This window comes from Musa acuminata, chromosome BXJ3-7 (genome assembly GCF_036884655.1).
Source record: "Musa acuminata AAA Group cultivar baxijiao chromosome BXJ3-7, Cavendish_Baxijiao_AAA, whole genome shotgun sequence".
Taxonomy (NCBI): Eukaryota; Viridiplantae; Streptophyta; class Magnoliopsida; order Zingiberales; family Musaceae; genus Musa; species Musa acuminata.
In genome coordinates this window covers 401,207-420,168 of record NC_088355.1, presented here as the reverse complement: position 1 = coordinate 420,168, position 18,962 = coordinate 401,207, and the positions used below count along the sequence as shown (strand labels likewise).

Here is an 18,962-nt window from a genome sequence, read left to right as displayed (position 1 = left end):
ATTTCACTTGCTTTAATCTGGAGGTATGAATTATTGTCCTTTACCACTAAAGACAAGTATAAATTGTCCATTGGTGCTTAGGACCACAACAATAACATTTTATAATATTCTAAATATTGGGATTTGTTGTCCTTTTTTCTATTGTTACCGGTCTATTTAGAAGGCAATGCCTTTGATTGATTGATTTTTTTTTAATGAAATGAACAGTATTTAAATCTACCTTCATTGTTTCTAATAACAAAGTTGTCTTTGATTTTCCTATCTGTTCTCTCTCCTCCCTCCTTTGACAAATCAATTCACCTCATCTAATAATTTCTTACAAAATAGTTAAACTGGTAATGTCAGTTCGAGCATTGTTTATAGTAATAATTTTGCATGATCATCTACTAAACCTCTATTTCTTCGACACAGGGTTGGTTTGCAACAAACAAGAATATGAAAAGCACAGACAATCAAAATCTAAGATAGCAAAACTATTTAAGAGATCTGTTTTTCTCTTATTGAGCTCCGTAAGAGATAATATCTCTAATTAAACCAAAATTATATTTATAATTTATAGCTACTAACCCCAGTCATCTCCTCATAACATGTTAATATCGTTTTAGTTGATTTTTTTTCTCATTATATTTTTTGATGGGAACTATGTTTAGGTTGAGGTTGTGGTCTGAGTCATCTCCCGAAGAGAGAATGGCGACACCCGAGAGAGTCATAACCACAAGAAGAAGAAGAAGAAGATTCCCGTGTGTTTGGTATGCATGTGTTTTGTTCACAGTCATCATTTTATAGGTCTCCATCCATCTCGTCCTTTATAGAAAATTAAGTGGCACTTGTGATTTCTCTGTGGGTTTACGGCGACTATATAACACTCTTCTTATGGGGGTATGCAGCAGCATATATGCGGTTCGACTGTACGTGTTTGAGGAGTTAGTCTTAATATATAGACTGCTGTTTCAGTTAACAGTTATATAAGTTATTATATCTTTGGAGAAATAGTATATATTTATTTAAATTTAAAAAAGACAAATACAAAAATCTCACTACGTTGGGATAGGAGTAAAAAAGAACAGGTAGCGAAAAAGAAAACAAAAACAAAAAACAAAAACAAAGAAGGAGAGGATTATTATTATTATTATTATTATTATTATTATTATTATTATTATTTGGAATGTATCAAAAACGATGGCTTCGATCCGTACGATGATAGGCGGGCTGCCACTTGACAAACACCCTCGCTAGCCAATTACTGACCAATCACCGCTCGACAACGTGTTTGCCAGGATACCACCCTGGTTTCTACAAAACTGCTCTTGACTCCCCCGCCCCGCCCCGCCCCACCCAAACCAACCGCCTTCTCTCTCCCTCTCTCCCTTCTCTTAAATTGCTACTGCTCCCGTGTTTTTTGTTTCACTACCCAGAATCCTTCTTCGAATAGGTCCTGAGAAGGAGATCGATCGAGATGGGGAGGGGGAGGGTGCAGCTCAAACGGATCGAGAACAAGATCAATCGGCAGGTGACCTTCTCCAAGCGCCGATCGGGGCTGCTCAAGAAAGCCCACGAGATCTCCGTCCTCTGTGACGCCGACGTCGCCCTCATCATCTTCTCCACCAAGGGCAAGCTCTACGAGTACTCCACCGACGCCAGGTGCGTCCGCGCTTCCCTCGTTTTCTGCTTTTTAATCTCGAACCCTAGGGTAGATCTTCAGTTCGTAGTCTTTTCGAATGTAACTTCATGCTTGATGGACTGTGATTTAAATCATGCTTTCGTTACATCGTTTGATAAAGTTCCTTGTCTCGAATGTAACATCCATCGGATTTCATTTCGTTGCTTTGTGTTCTTTTTTGTACTCCCGACAAGAGATTAGGGTTTTTGTTTTTTTGGCCTCCTATGCGGCTTTCTCAGATTTGAGTCTCGACCTGTTCGAGTCGAGTGGAATGTCTCTCCCGATCGAACAAGTTTGTCTCTTAGCTTAAAGGAGCCGCTACATTTCGGGTTATCTTAAAGAAGGGAGCCATCGCTATCGTGCACTGGGCGTGCACGTTTGAGAGGAAACCGTTCTTTCCTCTTTACTATTTCGGCCACGAAATGCCATTTCTTATTCTTTTCGATCTCCATCCTCTCATATTTGTAGCTTGGAGTAGATCTAGAGTTTTCTTTTCTCGGGTTTCCCTTCTGTACCTTCTCCGCTCCGTGATATGACCGCTGAGCATTTCCGAGGGCAGTCAACCGTGACTGTTGATGTTTTTCTAAGTTTTGAGATTAATTCTTTTTATGACGGATTTAGTCTTCCGTGCGATTCTTCTCAATGCTCTCATCGTGTTCAGCGGTTCATGTTCTCCAGAGAGAGTGCGTTGCTAGAAGCAATTCTATGGTTTGATTATTTACTGTTCCAAGCACCTATTCGTTTATCAATCACTTGGTAGCGATTCAAAACTTCTTCGTGTTCTCTCTCCACTCAACCTATATTCAAATTACATCTACTTTTCTGATGATCAGCCACTTGTTTCGATCTGTTTCTTTGTTGTTCTTTGCTTTAGCATAACCTCAGTTTCAAAAACAATTAGTTGCTAGGTTTAAGTTCGAGATCCTAATGATGCTGCAAGATTTAGTTCCGGTTCCAGTCATTCCATCCTTTTGTTGAAATGGATATCGAAGGCTTCGACTAGCAAAAACTCATGTCAATTACATGCTTTATCTCAATCATATTTATGGCACTTCGTTTGTAAATCTACTCCAAAAGAATGGACTTCTCTGCACCATTTCGATCCTGTAGTTCCTATTCGTTATCTATCATGATGGATGTAGATCTAGCCTTCTTCTTTTAGCATCTTCTATCCTTGTGATCGACCATTTAGAATATTAAGTTTGATATTTTCGTTTTCATTCACATGTCTACGTTGGTGTCTTTATTTCCCTGAACATAATTCTGGAAAATGTTGTCTTTGCCTTCTGCATGTTCTCCTATAACTTCTAATCATTGGTTTTGAACCCAGACTTGCATTCTTCTTGAAGAAATTTTATTCGTCATTTAATTACTAGGCTCCAATAAATCTGTACATAGGGACATATAAAGTGAGTAAATTTTTACATGAGGAGCTGCTAGGATCTCAACTAATAGGTGTGTTATTTTGTCCATGAGATCCTAATGAGAAAAATGCAACATTGTGATTTTTCTATTGACCTATATTTTTTTGAAGAATTTGTTCACATGCTGACCTTTATGTGGGAGAATTTACGATATTCTGAACATGCATTATCTGTATATTAGTTTAAAGGACTACACTAAAAAGGAAAGATGTCACTAATAGATGACAGCTTATCACTTGTTTTCTCGTCATGACTTGTACCAACACTGCAATTAATTAGCGAAGTAGGAAGTGCGTACAGGAAGAAGAATAAGAGAAACACAGAGTTATGCTAGTTCTTTAACAAAACAAGAATCGTCCCTCAAAAGATGCCAAGGACGGACAATTCTGGCGTTCTTCTTAAGAACCTGAGAATTCATGGGATGTGAGACGGGTAACGAAATTTCTTTTACCAAAATGATCATGCTCACAACGAAGCAACTGATACAAAATACAGTGGACCTTTTGTTACAATTTATATTTGTCCATTAGCTGCAGATTCAGTGGTGAAGCTATTGAGGTACGAAATAAACACTTTGAAGGAGCTAAAAGCAGAACTTAGTTTCTTGGTTATAGACGTGGATTAGAACTCCACTTTTGGGCTTAGCCTTGAAACTGATATAGGGGCTACGCTCAAGACTGCACATAAACCCAGAAAGTTGGCTGGGCATTAGATATATCCAGTCTATATTAATCAAACCCTAAAACATGCTGCAAGAATTTGTTAGATTGCGACTGCAGTAAATTGAGGTATCTATGCAATGGTATGTGGTGGTTTAAGTTAATTGAAAATATTGAAAAATTTCATGACACTGACGGCTGAATGTCTCCGATCTCGTAGGTATCTAGAGAACTACAATATTTAGATATATTTTCTAGAATTTAATAGCTAATTCATATTAGACTATTTTTGCCTGGTCTAATTCTTATTATCCATATTGCTATGATTGTTTAAACAAAGTGTTATTAAGATAAATGAGGTTGATCGAAATCTCAAGAAGGAAAAAGTTATCTGTGGGAGTCCTCATGTTTGGACTTGGAGCATATATGCTTGTACGACTCTCACAGCCAAAATGAGAGTGAAGTCTTGCTATTCTGGCTTCCACATTTAACGACATTGTATGGCTGTGATTAGGAGATTGCTTAACTTCACTATCTCAGCATTGATTGCAATAGTATATTAATTTACTTATGTCCCTGCTAGAATCTTGGTCTTCACTATCACAGCATTGATTACACTGGTGAATTATTTTCCTCTTTTCCTCTGATCTGGTCTTCATTAGTATATTCTTTAGTGGCATAAGATGGCTTAAAAGACTATTCAATGAGAGATAGAAGAAAATACATAAGACATATTTGGTGTTTGTCACATCTTTTTGAACCTCACATCAAATAATAACATTCATAATATTCTCAGATGTTTGAAGTTCTATAGTGATTTTGATATATATTTCTTCTTTCAATAGTTGCTACTATATAAGTGCATGATGATAAACTAAAGGTTACGATCATAATTGGCCCACAACAATTACAACTTTGTTTGATTGGCATAAGCAACCTAGTAATCTTATTGAAGATGACAAGCAGAAAGCTAAAGGAGCCAATCAAATATACCGCTAAAAAAGATTGAGATAATAAATGCAATATAGATTTATTTTTTTATTTTTTCTAATCATCTTTCCTTTAAGAATGTAATTTGTTGACCCACAATTGTGCCCACGTAAAAGAACTGATTGTCTGTTATTTCCTAATTTTATTATGATCCTTAGATGGACTAGTTGGGGACAGATATTACTAAAAAAAAAAAAAAAAAGAAGGGTCTTGTGGTCAATTCTTAAGAATAGATAACTCACTGTTCATGTTATTAAATATAACTTATATAATTAAGTTACGTGGTTAGATATGGTGGCATTAACAACATTGCAGACCCAGAACGTTTTCATTTATGGCAATAGAGATGTACGTTCCAATGAGGTTAGTCATAATTAGGACTAAATTACATGCATGATTTTGTTCGACATGGTTTAGCTGAGGAAGGGAACAAAATGATACACAAAACTCTCCTGAATCAGTGTTCTTTTGTTTCTCTCTCCATTAAGTCATATACAATAGGAAAGAAACATACCCATTTCCTTAAATAAACTACGAACTTTATTTGTTGATCGTCGTCTTGAGTAGAATACTCTGACTTCTAACTCCTTTAATCCGTCCCTCTCAATGTTCTAGAGCTTGGTGCCCTATAAACCTTAGTGACATTCACTTGGTGTCCTTTCTTTTTCCTAAAGCGTAGATTATTAGAGCATGATCTCTCTGCAAATTTAATTGGAAATTCTTTATTCTCTTTTTGTTTTTGCTTCGTAGTTAGACAACTACCGATTTGAAAATTTTAATCGTAAATACATTTAACTTAAAATGTGTGCGAGAATGAGCAATTAAATTATTTAGTAATAACTAGAAAAATATAAAGAAAGATGTAAATCGGATTTATACTGGTTCGATCGTTCTGACCTACGTCTACTCCCGATTTCTTTTCCCCTGAAGTTATCAGTTTTCACTACCGATTTTTTTTCTAACAAATAAAGATTAACTATTTTTGTTATAAATTTTTTTCTTTTTCATTGGCTTAGGAGAAAACCTTCACATATCTCTTTTATAACGAAATCTTATACCTATCTTAGAAAGACTTCTAAACTCAAGGAGGAAGAGACTTAACACTTTACTAGAGAGTTTACATACTTTCGATTATAAGTTTTTGTTCTTTTTTCTTCTACATCAAGCAACCATGAGTAAGATATTTATATGCCCCAAATGACTTCAAAAATATAGTCAAAATTTTAAATTCTTGGGTTTTCAGGATACTAGCAGTACCACCGCCTGATAGAGCCTAAGAACCAGGGCTCTAGCGGTATCATTGCCTGACACAACTTAGGAGACTATGTTCTGACAGTACCACCACTTGATTGGGTGATACTATCGCTTGACACTAGATGGTACTATCACTAACTCTGGTGGTACTATAGTCGGGTTTCTCGAAAAAGTATAATCCGTACTTTTTAACTCATAGGCGATATCATTGTCTGGCCTGACGGTGCCATAGCCTGGCCCAACCTTAGGTCACTGAATTAATCTTCTAACTAGCCAAATTCAACCATGATTCAGGCCCAATGAGCTCTTAATCAAGTTGAAATGGTTATATCCAAAACCAACTCAATTAGATTCTAAACTACTTCGATCAAAACTCAATAACTACAATCATGAAGCCTACGTTGTCCGACATGTCACCAGTTCATTCGGCACTTCATCCAAACTTCCAACGTATCATCCTTTCCTTCAGCATATTGCGTGATCCATTGACATATTGACCTCTCATAATATCTGATCTTCTTAGCGCAATGCTCGAACCTTTTAGTCTGATGCCCGATCTTTGATATGATGAACTCCGACCTAACATCTGATTCTCCTGCTTCAATAATTTATCTTTTCATGATCGAAGTTTCAACAATCCCAAATACTAATATTCAAAAAGATGATCGTGAATTTCATCATAGATTCTTCATTAAATTTTAATATATAGTCAAACGCTAGTGCAATTAGAGGGTGACCAACATTGATTGCACATCTAACGCGTCATTTGGAACCCTCTGTTTTGATTCGCAGATCTTTGTACCGTTGGAATCAATACAATCGATTCAGGAGATATATTGAAGATGCCATATGAAGATTAACTTGAATCTCCTGTTCGCATAAGATATTGGTGGAATATTATAATACCACAATAATGATCAATCATGTTGGGCCAGTGTCCATTTTTCTATTTTATATTCAATGTCGGGTCTTTGTTACACTTTTTATTATAATTAATCTGATTGCATGCGATACATCGAGGAACTTTTTTCTGATTAGGTTTCCTAACCATTTTTTCTGGTTATAAAGGGTCTACAAGAATTCAGCTTGATAAAGAAGCTTCTTTGTACTGACCCAAAATAATCCCAGTACAATTGAAACTATTTTCTTTTAGAGGAGTATGATTTCTTGTCCTTATTTAACTATACCTGAGCAACCCAATTATTAAAGAAATGGAAAGAAATATCACTTGTGATTTAAAATATCCTTATAAATCTCTAAGAACTTAGTCATATTTTTTCTAAATTAACAAAAAATCATATGAGAATCTTAATTTTCTTTTTATACAATTACACTAACATAATGAATGAATAGCTTATATGGTAGTTCTTCCAACTATACACTAAAGTAATTCTTCAAAGCTCTCATCTTATAGCTTGTTCTTCCTTAAGATGTCATAAAGTTCATAGAACAAGTAGCAATAAGTTCATATTACATTTAAATTCAATTTCATAATGATACGTTTAAGCGTTTTATGTTTAATCCACCATGCATAAATAAATATCTCCTGTTCCCATTCATATGCCATGTTAAGGTAATTCAATTTCAAATTACTGAGTTCTTAAGGAACCTGATGCTTGGAGAATTGTGACAATTGTCACAATTTGGTTGCACATTTTGATATTTCAATTAGGTCCTGTTGTTTATCTGACTTAAAGTCAACCTGTACTTAGTTGACCACAATATTTTCTGGATAAAAATATGTTGTGTATTTGTGATGACTTTAAGATTAAGATTTGAAACTACAAAAAATAGATACTTCAAATACTTATTTGCTTATACCATGTATGTGCCGGAACATGTTCTTTCTGGATATCTTCCAGTATTATTGGGATTTTTCGGAAAAAAATGTTTGAATACATATGTATCATAAATTTTGTTTATGATAGAGGATGTTATATGCACGAATGGTACCTATGTCAATTGCCAAATGCTGTTTGTTTATTAAGACTGCTAGAATGGATACGCTTTTGACTTATTATGGATATGAGAAATCACCTTAACTTATTTTATATATGTGAATACCTTTAGTGCATGGTTTTTATGCAGTTTAAAAATGTTGTATATATGCAATAACACAATATCTAAGTGTGTGCGTTTGTGTGTACAAATGATGATCCTAAATTGTTTAAACTATGCAAGATCTTACTATAAATTTGTGATAATATCAAATATATTGATTAATTTTGAAAAGTGACTGATGTATATTGGACATCATTCTCTTTCATAAGTTGTAATTAATCATGACTATTTGCTAAGAAAGTTATATTTCTACAGTATGGAAAAAATTCTTGAACGATATGAACAGTACTCTTATGCTGAAAAAGCACTCGTCTCATCAGATCTTGAATCTCAGGTCAGTGAAGTCATTGCTCATTTATGCATCATATGTAACTCATGCACCTCGAAACCATTTATTGTTACGTGTTCCTATCTGTGTTTCATTACCTCTTTCACATATTAGTAGGGATATCTAATTGTGTTTTAACAGTAATGGGGGTCCACTAATAATGTGAAAGAGGTCATGTTTGGTATTATTCCAACGAGTTCAAATGATGCTATACTAAAATTCTTTATCATTTCTTGCTACTACCACCATTGAAAAAACAGTTGAATTCAGTCATCCCACAGGTCTAGATAACTTAGGCTTTGGTGCATACTTGACAAACTTAGTTATCTTGACAAGGAAATGAAATTAATAATTAAAGAAAATTAAATCCCTGAGTTTGGTTTGCATTCAGCTATTTGGTCAATCTAGACAATAAAAGGTGTTGATGTTGACTGTGGGAGATTCAATAATAATATTCTAGGGAGTAATTATGCTAAGCTTGATGAAGCCTGCCCATGCTCAAACTTAGCTTGAAAGTAATTATGAGTCCAAAATAAGACAGTTTGGATGATTGAACCTCGTTAGAGTCAATTTAAACAAATTAGGGTAGGTTAATATCAAGAGGCCGGAATAGTCCAATCAATTATGTCTATTTCATGCCTAATTTCGACTCATTGTAAGTATCAACTGAACTCACTATTCGAAGCTTCTATATACATAAATACATTGTTGGAAAGTATACAAGATAGATTGTTTTCCAAGACTAGAAAAACGTTCGTTGAAACCAGTATAGTGATGCTGTTCAAACTCAGATTTTTTAAATTTTAACTGAGCTTAATCGAGCTTGAAACTGCATCCGGCTAGAGACATGAATAGCCTGGTACAATCACCATCCTTATAGCATACTGATGATTCATCATATAGAAGCAAGTCCTATTAGAGGGAAAGGACTGTCCAAATCAGTCCAGTCTATTAAAATTGGATTGACTGACTTTATTGGATTAGAAGATGAGGCAGAAACATGGATGTAGAAATGAAGAACTAGATGCATCAAATTGAAGGCCTCCATCAAAATCAGTAAACAGCAAAGCATTCAGGCTCCAATGTACTTACCATGTAAAAGGCACACAAAATTATATTGCCTAAGATGTTCAAAATGACAGCATCAATAGCTCATGGAGAGATGAGTATAATATGGTATGGTTTTATGTAAAGAATGAAGATGTTGTATTCTTAAACAAAATGAGCTCACAAAATATCTACCTAGAAAATTTTCAAGATACATTATCAGGTATAATATGTTGAGAAAAAAATTGAATTGGAGGAGACATGATACGATTTAATCCTTTTGTTTAATATGTGGAGCAAAACAAGATAATGGAAGGGAACAATGGACAGACAAAATGAATGTGAACTCTCTAGTGGAGTCCTTGATATCTTATTATTGAGAAGAATCCTTTCATGAGTATGCGATTTGCACTCTTGTTCACTTGATCAACTGTAGTGTGTTTCTTGTGCCTGGAGTGCTGCTCCAATCAAAGACATTTTTTTTTTCTCAGGACACCAAAACATTTTTGTAGTTAGCCTGTATTATCTAGAAAGCATTCTTCCTTTTATCCTTTAGAGTATATGCAAGAGTGTAAATTGCATTTGATTTTTCTTACACATTTGCATCATCAACTTGCATAATCATTTGTTTCTGATACAGCTAAGGACTTAGATGTCTTCTGATATTAGTGTGAATACAAAAGGCTTTTAGACTAGTTATATGAAGTATTTGGGTGCCTAGGACTTGATACACAATTCCGTTAAATTGCTGCATCATTTTGTGGTATCTACTCGTGAGTGTCTTGGTAGAACAGATTAAGAACAATAAATTTCAAGCAACAAGCAAATTGTAAACCACTAACATTTTGTTGGACACTGCACAGGGCAACTGGTGTCAAGAGTACAGCAAGCTTAAGGCTAAGGTTGAGGTTTTAAGCAAAAGTCAAAGGTGATTGATAATGATTAAAAACAAGAGTTCTAATCAGAAAATGATCACAATTAAAGAGCTGCATACCATGTGATATACCAATGACTTATTACAATTCCTTCAGGTATCTAATGGGAGAACAACTGGACTCCTTGAATCTTAAAGAACTGCAACAACTGGAGAATCAGCTTGAAAATTCTCTGAAGCTTATTAGGTCAAGAAAGGTAAAACCTCATAATTTTTGCTAATCTCAGGTATATTTATTAGATAAGATATATGCTCTAAGAATGATGTATAGTGACCGGAGAATTTCAAGTTATTAATGCCTTTTATTCATGGTACAGAACCAAGTGTTATCTGACTCCATTGCTGAGCTTGAAAGAAAGGTAAAAGAACTGCAACCAATTTTGTCCATAATTATTACCTTGTTGTCGTCCTTATGCATATAAGCTTATCTAGTGGCCTAAAAGCTTATCATATTTGATACATTGTGGTCTGATTCTGGTGATGAGCATCATTAGCATTGTTTCTGACCAAATAGTTATCCTGCTTGTAGTTTCAATTTATCGCCAATAATTACCGTGTTTAAGAAGATGAAGCACAGGGCAACAACTAAACATGTAAATCTGAGTATTCAGTTGTTAAAATTAGATATATGGTAAGTGTAAAACATTTAGCTTTTAGTCCATAATGCATGTCTAATATGGATTGATGTGACATGATACGAATGTTCCAATACGGTAAGTTCTTTCAGCAAACCTTGACATTCATTTAAAGGGTAACATATATAGTCATAAATAATAACAAATATTTACAACCTAGATTACCTAGAATTTCTGGTTTTTTCAATTTGATGAAATGATTAAGCATGACGTGAGGCTCTATAATCTATACGAACGATAATAAGTAATTGTCCAAATCAAGCTCTTCTTCATCTGCATTAAGGGTGACATCTTCTGGTAGCCTTGCAGGAGCTACTTGATAACTAGCTTAGGATATCTTCAGAGAACAAATTGATCTTGTCCTGTAAAAATCGACAGAGGCACCAATTTCCATCTTTCTAAAACAGAATGATTGCAGAGTAAGTTCAAACGATCTCATAGGTGGTCCAGCTTACATGCACAAATAAATATACTTCATTTTAAATTATATACTTGTATCCTTTCTTTTAAGAAAGGGATCTATAGTTCTATTACCCAATTTTCCTTTTGAAGTTTTACAGACAAGTGATTAATAATTACAGCATATGGTCACCGGAAGCATATTATTTCTGTGCTCAATTTACCTGTTAGAATATTAGCATGCTAGAGTTGCATTTGGCTATGAATTGTCAATTTAATTTGTTAATCCTACGAATCAAAGCTTCTTTTACTAAACATGATGAGACCATTTGTCTCATAGTCTAGTGAAGCAAACTAAAGAACCTTGCCTGAATGCAAACAGATAAAAGTTGGTTTTGCCTATAGATGATACCAACATTTGAAGTTCTCTTTGGTGCTTTCATTTACCGTGCATGATGATTCAGTATATTCCTTCTTTTTTTTCCCTCTTTGTCAAGCTAACTCCCATAGAATTTCCATGCTTTAAATTCATGACATCATTCCTTTTCTTACGTATAGGAGAAGACACTGCAAGAGGAAAACAAGAATTTGGAGAAGCAGGTAAGTGTATTGTCTGTTGCTCAAGTAAATTCATCTCTTCTACACTGTAATCACCTATATCGTGATCCGAAACAGATAATGGAGAAGCAGAAGGCCAAGGTTCTCACGCAAAATGCACGCTGGGAACAAGCCCAAACAAAGTCCTTGTCACCGCTCTTGTTAATAACCGATGCTCCTCCTCCTCCTCCAAATATCGGGTATTGACTGACAACTACACAAGCTTGCCATCCTATATATATCGGAAATAGTGGTTTAGGCATTGCTGCCAATGGTTTACCATATTCATCAGATTCGTCCAAGTAAAACAAAGACATGCATAATTTGTGTAATTGATTTTACACTTGTGATATCATTATATTTATTAATCATTTGAAATCACGTCGATTGGCATGTCAGCTATAGCTGTCTTCTGCTAAAATGAGTAAATTATGATGAAGTCATCTGGTATTGAGATCATCACCCCCATATTTCTAAGACAGTTTGATCCTGTGACGCAGATGTTACCAAGGAAGGGCAGCCGTGGGCGCCGAAGAAGCTGCTGCACAACAACCTCAGGTACGGATCAGCAACAGCTTGTTGCCGCCATGGATGCTCAGCCATTTGAACGGCTAAGTGTGGTATGTCGTCCGCCCACGCATCCGCCGATTAAGACAATGCTGCTATGATGCGAGACGCGGTGTTCCAGCAGTGCGAGTCTCGTCCTGGTATGTCTGTCGAGGTACTTTTGCGTCGGCATCCGTTAGTATCTCCAATTAAGTCATTGGGACCTTAAAAAACCTACCTACCTACCATCATCTGTAAATTATTCTTTGTGCCAGTCTATTTATGATACAACAACAAGCTCTTTAATTTATTGCCACTCAACAACAAGCTCTAGTTAAATTTATTTGTTTTAACATAGTAAAGCAATTCATCATACACAACTGTCTTTCACCAATATAAACCTCATTACATCACATGCCTGGTTCAACAATTCTAACAAATCTCAAGGCAGCAGCAAGTCTCTATAATACTATTTTAGACTACTATGCAAACAGCAAACCTTGTTACTTGCCGTCTCCGTTTTGATTCCAGTAGGATCGATGGTGTTGTGGCATCAGCAGCTTCTATCTTAATTTAAAGTTTTCGATTCTTTTAGGAGGGAAAAAAAAAGAAGGGAAAACTAAGTGAAGAAAATAAACGACAAATAACATTTTATTATAAGGCTAATATAATTATAGATATTATCTTACAGTCATCAATGCTAAATAAGATACAGGAGCCACTTTGAAGGGATTTATAAGAGAAGGAGAAATAGGTCCTACTGGAAGCATATTCGAGAAGATATTTTCTTGTAAAATTACCTTACCAGTAAATTGACAAGAAGAAAAAGAGCTTCATATTATGTATGCAGTTTCATGGAAACATAATATGGATTTGCCCTCGATATTATGCGGAAAGAAGGCATAATATAATAGAGAGCAAATCCAAGCGCTTGGATTTCAGTTTGATGGAAGCAGCAACTCATGACAAGCGCTACCACCAGTTTCGTTTCATGTGCCATGCGAGGCTGCGTGACCCTACCAGTATACCTCTTTGGTGATCTGTGTCGTGCAACCCACAGCTAAACTAAACTAGCCGTATTCTAAGTTAAATCAATATTAATAAAATGATTAATTATAATATTTATTTTAAAAATTCAACATAATTTTTTTCATAGGTCTACTAGTTTGGATACTTTAAGAAATGAATTCGATCAATATCTTTACTAACTAACTAAACTAACATTATTAAATAAAAATATTAAACTACGGATCTTTGATAAGTGAGGGAGATTGGTACACCATCTTACTAATATTTTACATGTAAAATGTTTAACTCTTGATAAATGAGTTATATATATATATATATATATATATATTATTTTTTAAGATTTAAATTTTTATTTGATAAAATTTTTGAGGATGTCTAAAGGATTTCGATGTTTATTAAGTAAGATGTCGAGTTTCCATCTTATCTACATCACTTATCATTTATGAAAAAAAAAATACTATCCCTAAATTATTGATCCGGTAATCCCAAGATTGGTGGTACTCAAAATCAACCTTCACAGATTAATTTATGGTCAACCGCTTGAAGATTCCTGTTGTCACGTGCTCCTCATGATTCGCGTTGCTTCCACCACGCGTCTCAGTCTCGGAACCCTTATTTCCGAGATCATCTCAGACGAGCAGTGGAGATCGCACGCGAGCGGTTGTCGAGTCGACGGCTACGTTGACCGATTCATGGCGACCGCAACATCCGCCACCTACCGCCGTTTACCGCTTTCCGACACCGCGTGGCTTCAAGTAGAGACGACGACACGACCAAACACCATCGTCGACCCTCTCTCTTTTGTTGCAGGCATATTTCCAACCACAGGTTCATTTCTTCCCCCTCTTTTTTCTATTGAATTTATTAGTAGGATTTCGGGAGACCTTTTTTTTTTTTTTTTTTGAATCTATCTGCGCTGGTATTTGTTTCCACTGGGCAATCTGTTCGATAAAAAAATTAATAGCCAAACAGCCATTTCTGTTGATGCAATCTCAGTGAAAACAGGGCGATCGTGTTTTCCCTTTCCTTGTTAGGGTTTCTTAATTAGCCTTGGTGCAAATTGTTCTTTGATATGCAAAATCATATATCACAGGAGAGAAAACATTATACTTCGTTATCTATAAAAGAGAATTTAGGTTGTAGTTGGGATACTTGGTTAAAAATTGAAATCTGTATAAAATAGGAATTTGCTCTGATCCAAGTGTTAAACTGTTCGGTTTACCCTTTTAAGGGGAATAAAAAAAAATCGATTTTTTTTTTAAATTTATGTGCGTAATTTGTTAGATAAAATCGATTCACTAGAGTTCCTCCTTTTGGCGTAAGCTCTGAGGAAACAGGGATCTTGTATTCCTTTACCTACTTAGGATTTCCAAACAGATCTTTCTAAAGAATTCTTCTTTGAAATGCAAACTTTAATATCAGAGGACTGAATTTATTGACGATATTGGTTAATTTTATTTTCTATTGTTTCAACGTTTTTCTTGTTTCTGATTAAAAGAAAAACAAGGTTAAAGACCTATGGTTCATAGAAGAATAGGAAAGAGAAGAAATTATAGGAACATATAAAAATAGAACTATTCACTTCAATCGAATTTGGACTTGTCTAGTTTATTTTTCCTAAACTCAGTCGAGAAAGCATATAAACTAGAGTACTCTTTGTCTAGGTAGCAACACATCTAGTATGAATCAACCCACTCGGATCATGTTGGACACAAAAGCATGTCTCCAATTTAAACATTTATCACCATCCTTGATTATAGTGTTTGAATATCAAGTGACAATACTGGACTTTTTTTGGTTCTCAGGAATCTTGTGGGTTTGCTGCAAGCACCTTACAAACTGTGACCTTAAGGAGTCAGATTTATCAGCCCTGTTTAAGGATCAGGTTCTGGTTTTGAGATTTGATTTCTTAATATGGAGCATAATTAACATGTAAGATAGGTTAAAATCTCTTGTCAACTTTCTCCTTGCGTCCCTTAATGTCTCCTTGTTGCATCTGACACTTCAACATGTGTTGATATCTGATTCCTATGACCATAACCATATGGTAAGACACTAGGTACAAATGGGAAACACCTAATTTTTTTTTATGAAATAGAGATTTTACTAAATGATATAATATTGAAATATGGAGATCTGTTAGAGCTATAGTAGTTTGTGGATAATTTGCTAATCCATTATTGACCTCTGATACCTCTTGCCCATTCCTATTGGGAAATGAAATATTTTTCCAATTAAGTGCAAGGACCACTATTAGAGAGAAAAGAGAGAACACTGTTGTCTGACATCTATTGCAGATTTCAAATAGTTTCTTCACTAGCGTAATTGGTTGAGTTAGTGCTAGAAACCTACTTTGAGAACTAATTTTGATAATTCAGACGTTGTTTTGTTTTATAAAATTTGACATTTATTGTATTTAAAAGTTGCTAGGCTGACTTGCTTGAAAGAGCAAAAAAATTCCTTCCCTTAATTTTAACTGGAAGAGCAAGTTGATCTGGTTTTGCCATGTAAGCTGCTGTTATTTATAGGACTTAGATTAGATCAATGTTCAAGTAGAAGATGTTGCTTTTGAATGGGTTGTTTTAACACTGTTAGTCAGGAATTAGACTCAGTTGAGGGGGCATCTTGCAATTTTTTCAGTTTAACTTTCAATAATAAAAAATTAGGTTGTTTTATACTATGTTGGTTATAGCGATATGATTGTTTTATCTAATCTTAGGTGAAGATGAAAATTGATATTTCTTTGTCAAACATGCAGCTATATCGGATCCATGACAAACTCAATAGGTGAAAAGAAGGTAATCAAGATTGATGTTAGTTCAGACACAGTGTGCCCTTGGTGTTTTGTGGGTAAGCAGAACCTTCAAAAGGCTATGGATTCAGCAAAGGATCAATTTGATTTTGAGGTTTTTTTTATCCTTCCAAGTTGAATCCATGTATCCTTTCTTCAGTTACCTACTTTTGATTATTTTTGATGTTTCCTTTCAATGTTTCATGTTTTTTCTCACCATCAGGTAAGGTGGCATCCATTCTTTCTCAACCCCAATGCACCAAAAGAAGGAGTGAGAAAGACTGACTTTTATAAACAGAAGTTTGGGCCTGCACAATATGAGGGAATCATCTCACGGATGACAAAGGTTATATTGCAGTTGTTGTGTTTGGATTTTAGTTGCTTATATGACCAGTCAATATGTATGGCCTTAGAGTTTTTGTGTTGCAGGTATTTCAAAGCCTTGGATTTCAGTATGATACTTCTGGGTTGACGTAAGTGGATCAGACAGTTTTGAACTTGCTAAGTATAAGCATTAAGATGGTTATATTAACACAAGTTGATTCAGGGGAAATACAATGGATAGCCACAGGCTTATAACATATGCTTCAACTCAAGGCTATGACAAACAAAATGCTCTTGTAGAGGAGCTGTTTCTCAATTACTTCTGTCAGGGAAAGTATATCGGAGATAGGTATGAAAATATCTAAACAATGAGAAAGGAATTATGCAATGGGCCATTTGGAGTTCTTTTTATTGGTTGCAATGTAAATAGTTTGTTCGAGCTTTTTAATTTTCCTTTTGCAAAAAAAAAAGTTTATTCTTATATAAGAGTTTAATATGTTTTTCCTTGATATGTAATTTAATGTAAATAATAGCCGTTATTTAAACAACCACCTATATGCTTTCTTATTGTTTGGTGCATGCTTGTGCCAAGCTGAGTGTTTATTTGAAGGTGATCATGTTACTGTTGGAAAAAGCATCTTGCTTGCAAGGTGGGGTCAATGATGACTTCTTTGAAACCTTGATTTCCATCAACTAAAAAATAAATTGTTATTGTATTTATGATAAAATTTGATGGTTTTCTATTGATTTCTCCCCTAATATGTACTCTGAAAGAAGTTGCCTTATTCATGTTAAATAGAAAAAAATTTATTGCCTTTGTTTTTTGCCCTAATATTACAGTGACACCAACAAACAAATTATTTAGTGCTCTTTCCTTGGAAAAAGAAAGAGAAGGGGGTGCTTGATGCTTCCCATACTCTTTTCTTGGATCTCATGACAAACAGTTATTGTAGAGTACTTGGTGTTTATGAACAGTAATGATTAGATGTTCTTTTTTTTTTGTGAATATGGTTATCTTAAGCAATAACATACAGGCAAGTTCTTTTGGATGCTGCACAAAAAGTCGGCATAGGAGGAGCAGCAGAACTGCTTGAAGATCCTACAAAGGGGATCGAGGAGGTGTGATGCTAATAACAATTTGTTCTCAATTTCTTTTAAACTTCTGACTTCATTTTTGTGGTTAAACTATTTGTCAAAATTATTTGCTTTGCTATTCAAAAGGTCCAGGAAGAATTTGAAAAGTATTCCTCAGGTATCAACGGAGTCCCGCACTATGTGGTAAGAGATTCTCACTGAACATTTCATTTGTCCTATTTCTGGATCTTTTGTGACTCCTTTATACTTACCCCATGATCTGTTTCTTCCATCAGATAAATGGGAAGTACAAGCTCAGTGGTGGCCAACCTCCTGAGGTGTTCCTGAAAGCATTCGAAGCAGCCGCAAATGATGCGTCTTTCTAATTCTACAACAGCCCGCTCAATGTCGCTACAAGCAACTTGTTTGCTATACAAATTTCCAGCAATGATTGAAGTATAATAAGCTGATGAACTCTATTAAACACTACTGTCAGTTCCCTTTGTAGATCTGTGAATGCTTAGGGATACATGTTGTACCTACAGGTCTCAATGCCTCTTGAATGTTGGGTTTCTCTTCTAATGATGTATGGTTGGGAATTTCTTTTTGCTTTACTCTGGTCGTCTTATGTATACAGTCTTGATGATACTAATAAGTTCCAAACTTGGTCACGAACTTATCGCTTGCCATGATTCAGAGCATCGGCTTTTACAGCATAAACGAAATCCTATCAGCACAAAATTTATTTCAACTCAATTTTCGATTCGCTATCTCATGCTTCAAAATTTTATTGGATAAAATTTGAAAGATGTTAATTGATGTAAAAGTGTTGATCGTTGTTATTGATGTCTTGGTATTTATTTCATCTTCATCACTTTATATATATATATATCAATCAATCAATCAAAAAACATTCAGTCAGCTTTATATCTTTGTTTTTGTGTATACTGATAAGCCTATGACAATAATAATTCACAAAAATAACAAATTTTTTTATGACATATAATTCGTTCAAGTGGGAGAATATGTAAAATACCAAAACTGTTTTGAATAATATATCCATTTTTTTTAAATGTGGAGAATCTTAAAAAAAGAATCATTTCGATTGATAGCAACTTCTGATAATAATGGAGCATAAATTAATCTAAATGTCATATATATATATATATATATATATATATATATATATATATATATATATATATATATA

The 18,962-nt window shown here is 34.7% G+C and overlaps 2 protein-coding genes across 4 annotated transcripts; both read left to right on the top strand.

Annotated features, from left to right (window-relative positions):
- Positions 1 to 1,313: 1,313 nt before the first annotated feature.
- On the top strand, positions 1,314 to 12,868 carry LOC135642226 (truncated transcription factor CAULIFLOWER A-like). The gene is made up of 8 exons (XM_065158195.1): positions 1,314 to 1,641; positions 8,304 to 8,382; positions 10,287 to 10,351; positions 10,455 to 10,554; positions 10,675 to 10,716; positions 11,950 to 11,991; positions 12,067 to 12,188; positions 12,489 to 12,868. Exons 1-8 carry the CDS (start codon positions 1,457 to 1,459, stop codon positions 12,601 to 12,603), a joined length of 750 nt encoding a protein of 249 aa, XP_065014267.1. The 5' UTR covers positions 1,314 to 1,456; the 3' UTR covers positions 12,604 to 12,868.
- A 1,341-nt stretch (positions 12,869 to 14,209) lies between these two features.
- LOC135642142 (uncharacterized) lies at positions 14,210 to 18,423 on the top strand. 3 transcript variants are annotated; one of them, XM_065158028.1, is made up of 9 exons: positions 14,210 to 14,391; positions 15,369 to 15,495; positions 16,322 to 16,469; positions 16,578 to 16,700; positions 16,784 to 16,827; positions 16,902 to 17,027; positions 17,713 to 17,797; positions 17,900 to 17,956; positions 18,049 to 18,423. In XM_065158028.1, exons 1-9 carry the CDS (start codon positions 14,256 to 14,258, stop codon positions 18,136 to 18,138), a joined length of 936 nt encoding a protein of 311 aa, XP_065014100.1. In that variant the 5' UTR covers positions 14,210 to 14,255; the 3' UTR covers positions 18,139 to 18,423. The 3 variants fall into 3 exon arrangements, with proteins under 3 accessions (XP_065014100.1, XP_065014102.1, XP_065014103.1); XM_065158031.1 differs by having other exon boundaries at positions 14,337 to 14,391; positions 15,369 to 15,448; XM_065158030.1 differs by lacking the exon at positions 15,369 to 15,495 and having other exon boundaries at positions 14,212 to 14,391.
- Positions 18,424 to 18,962: the final 539 nt, after the last annotated feature.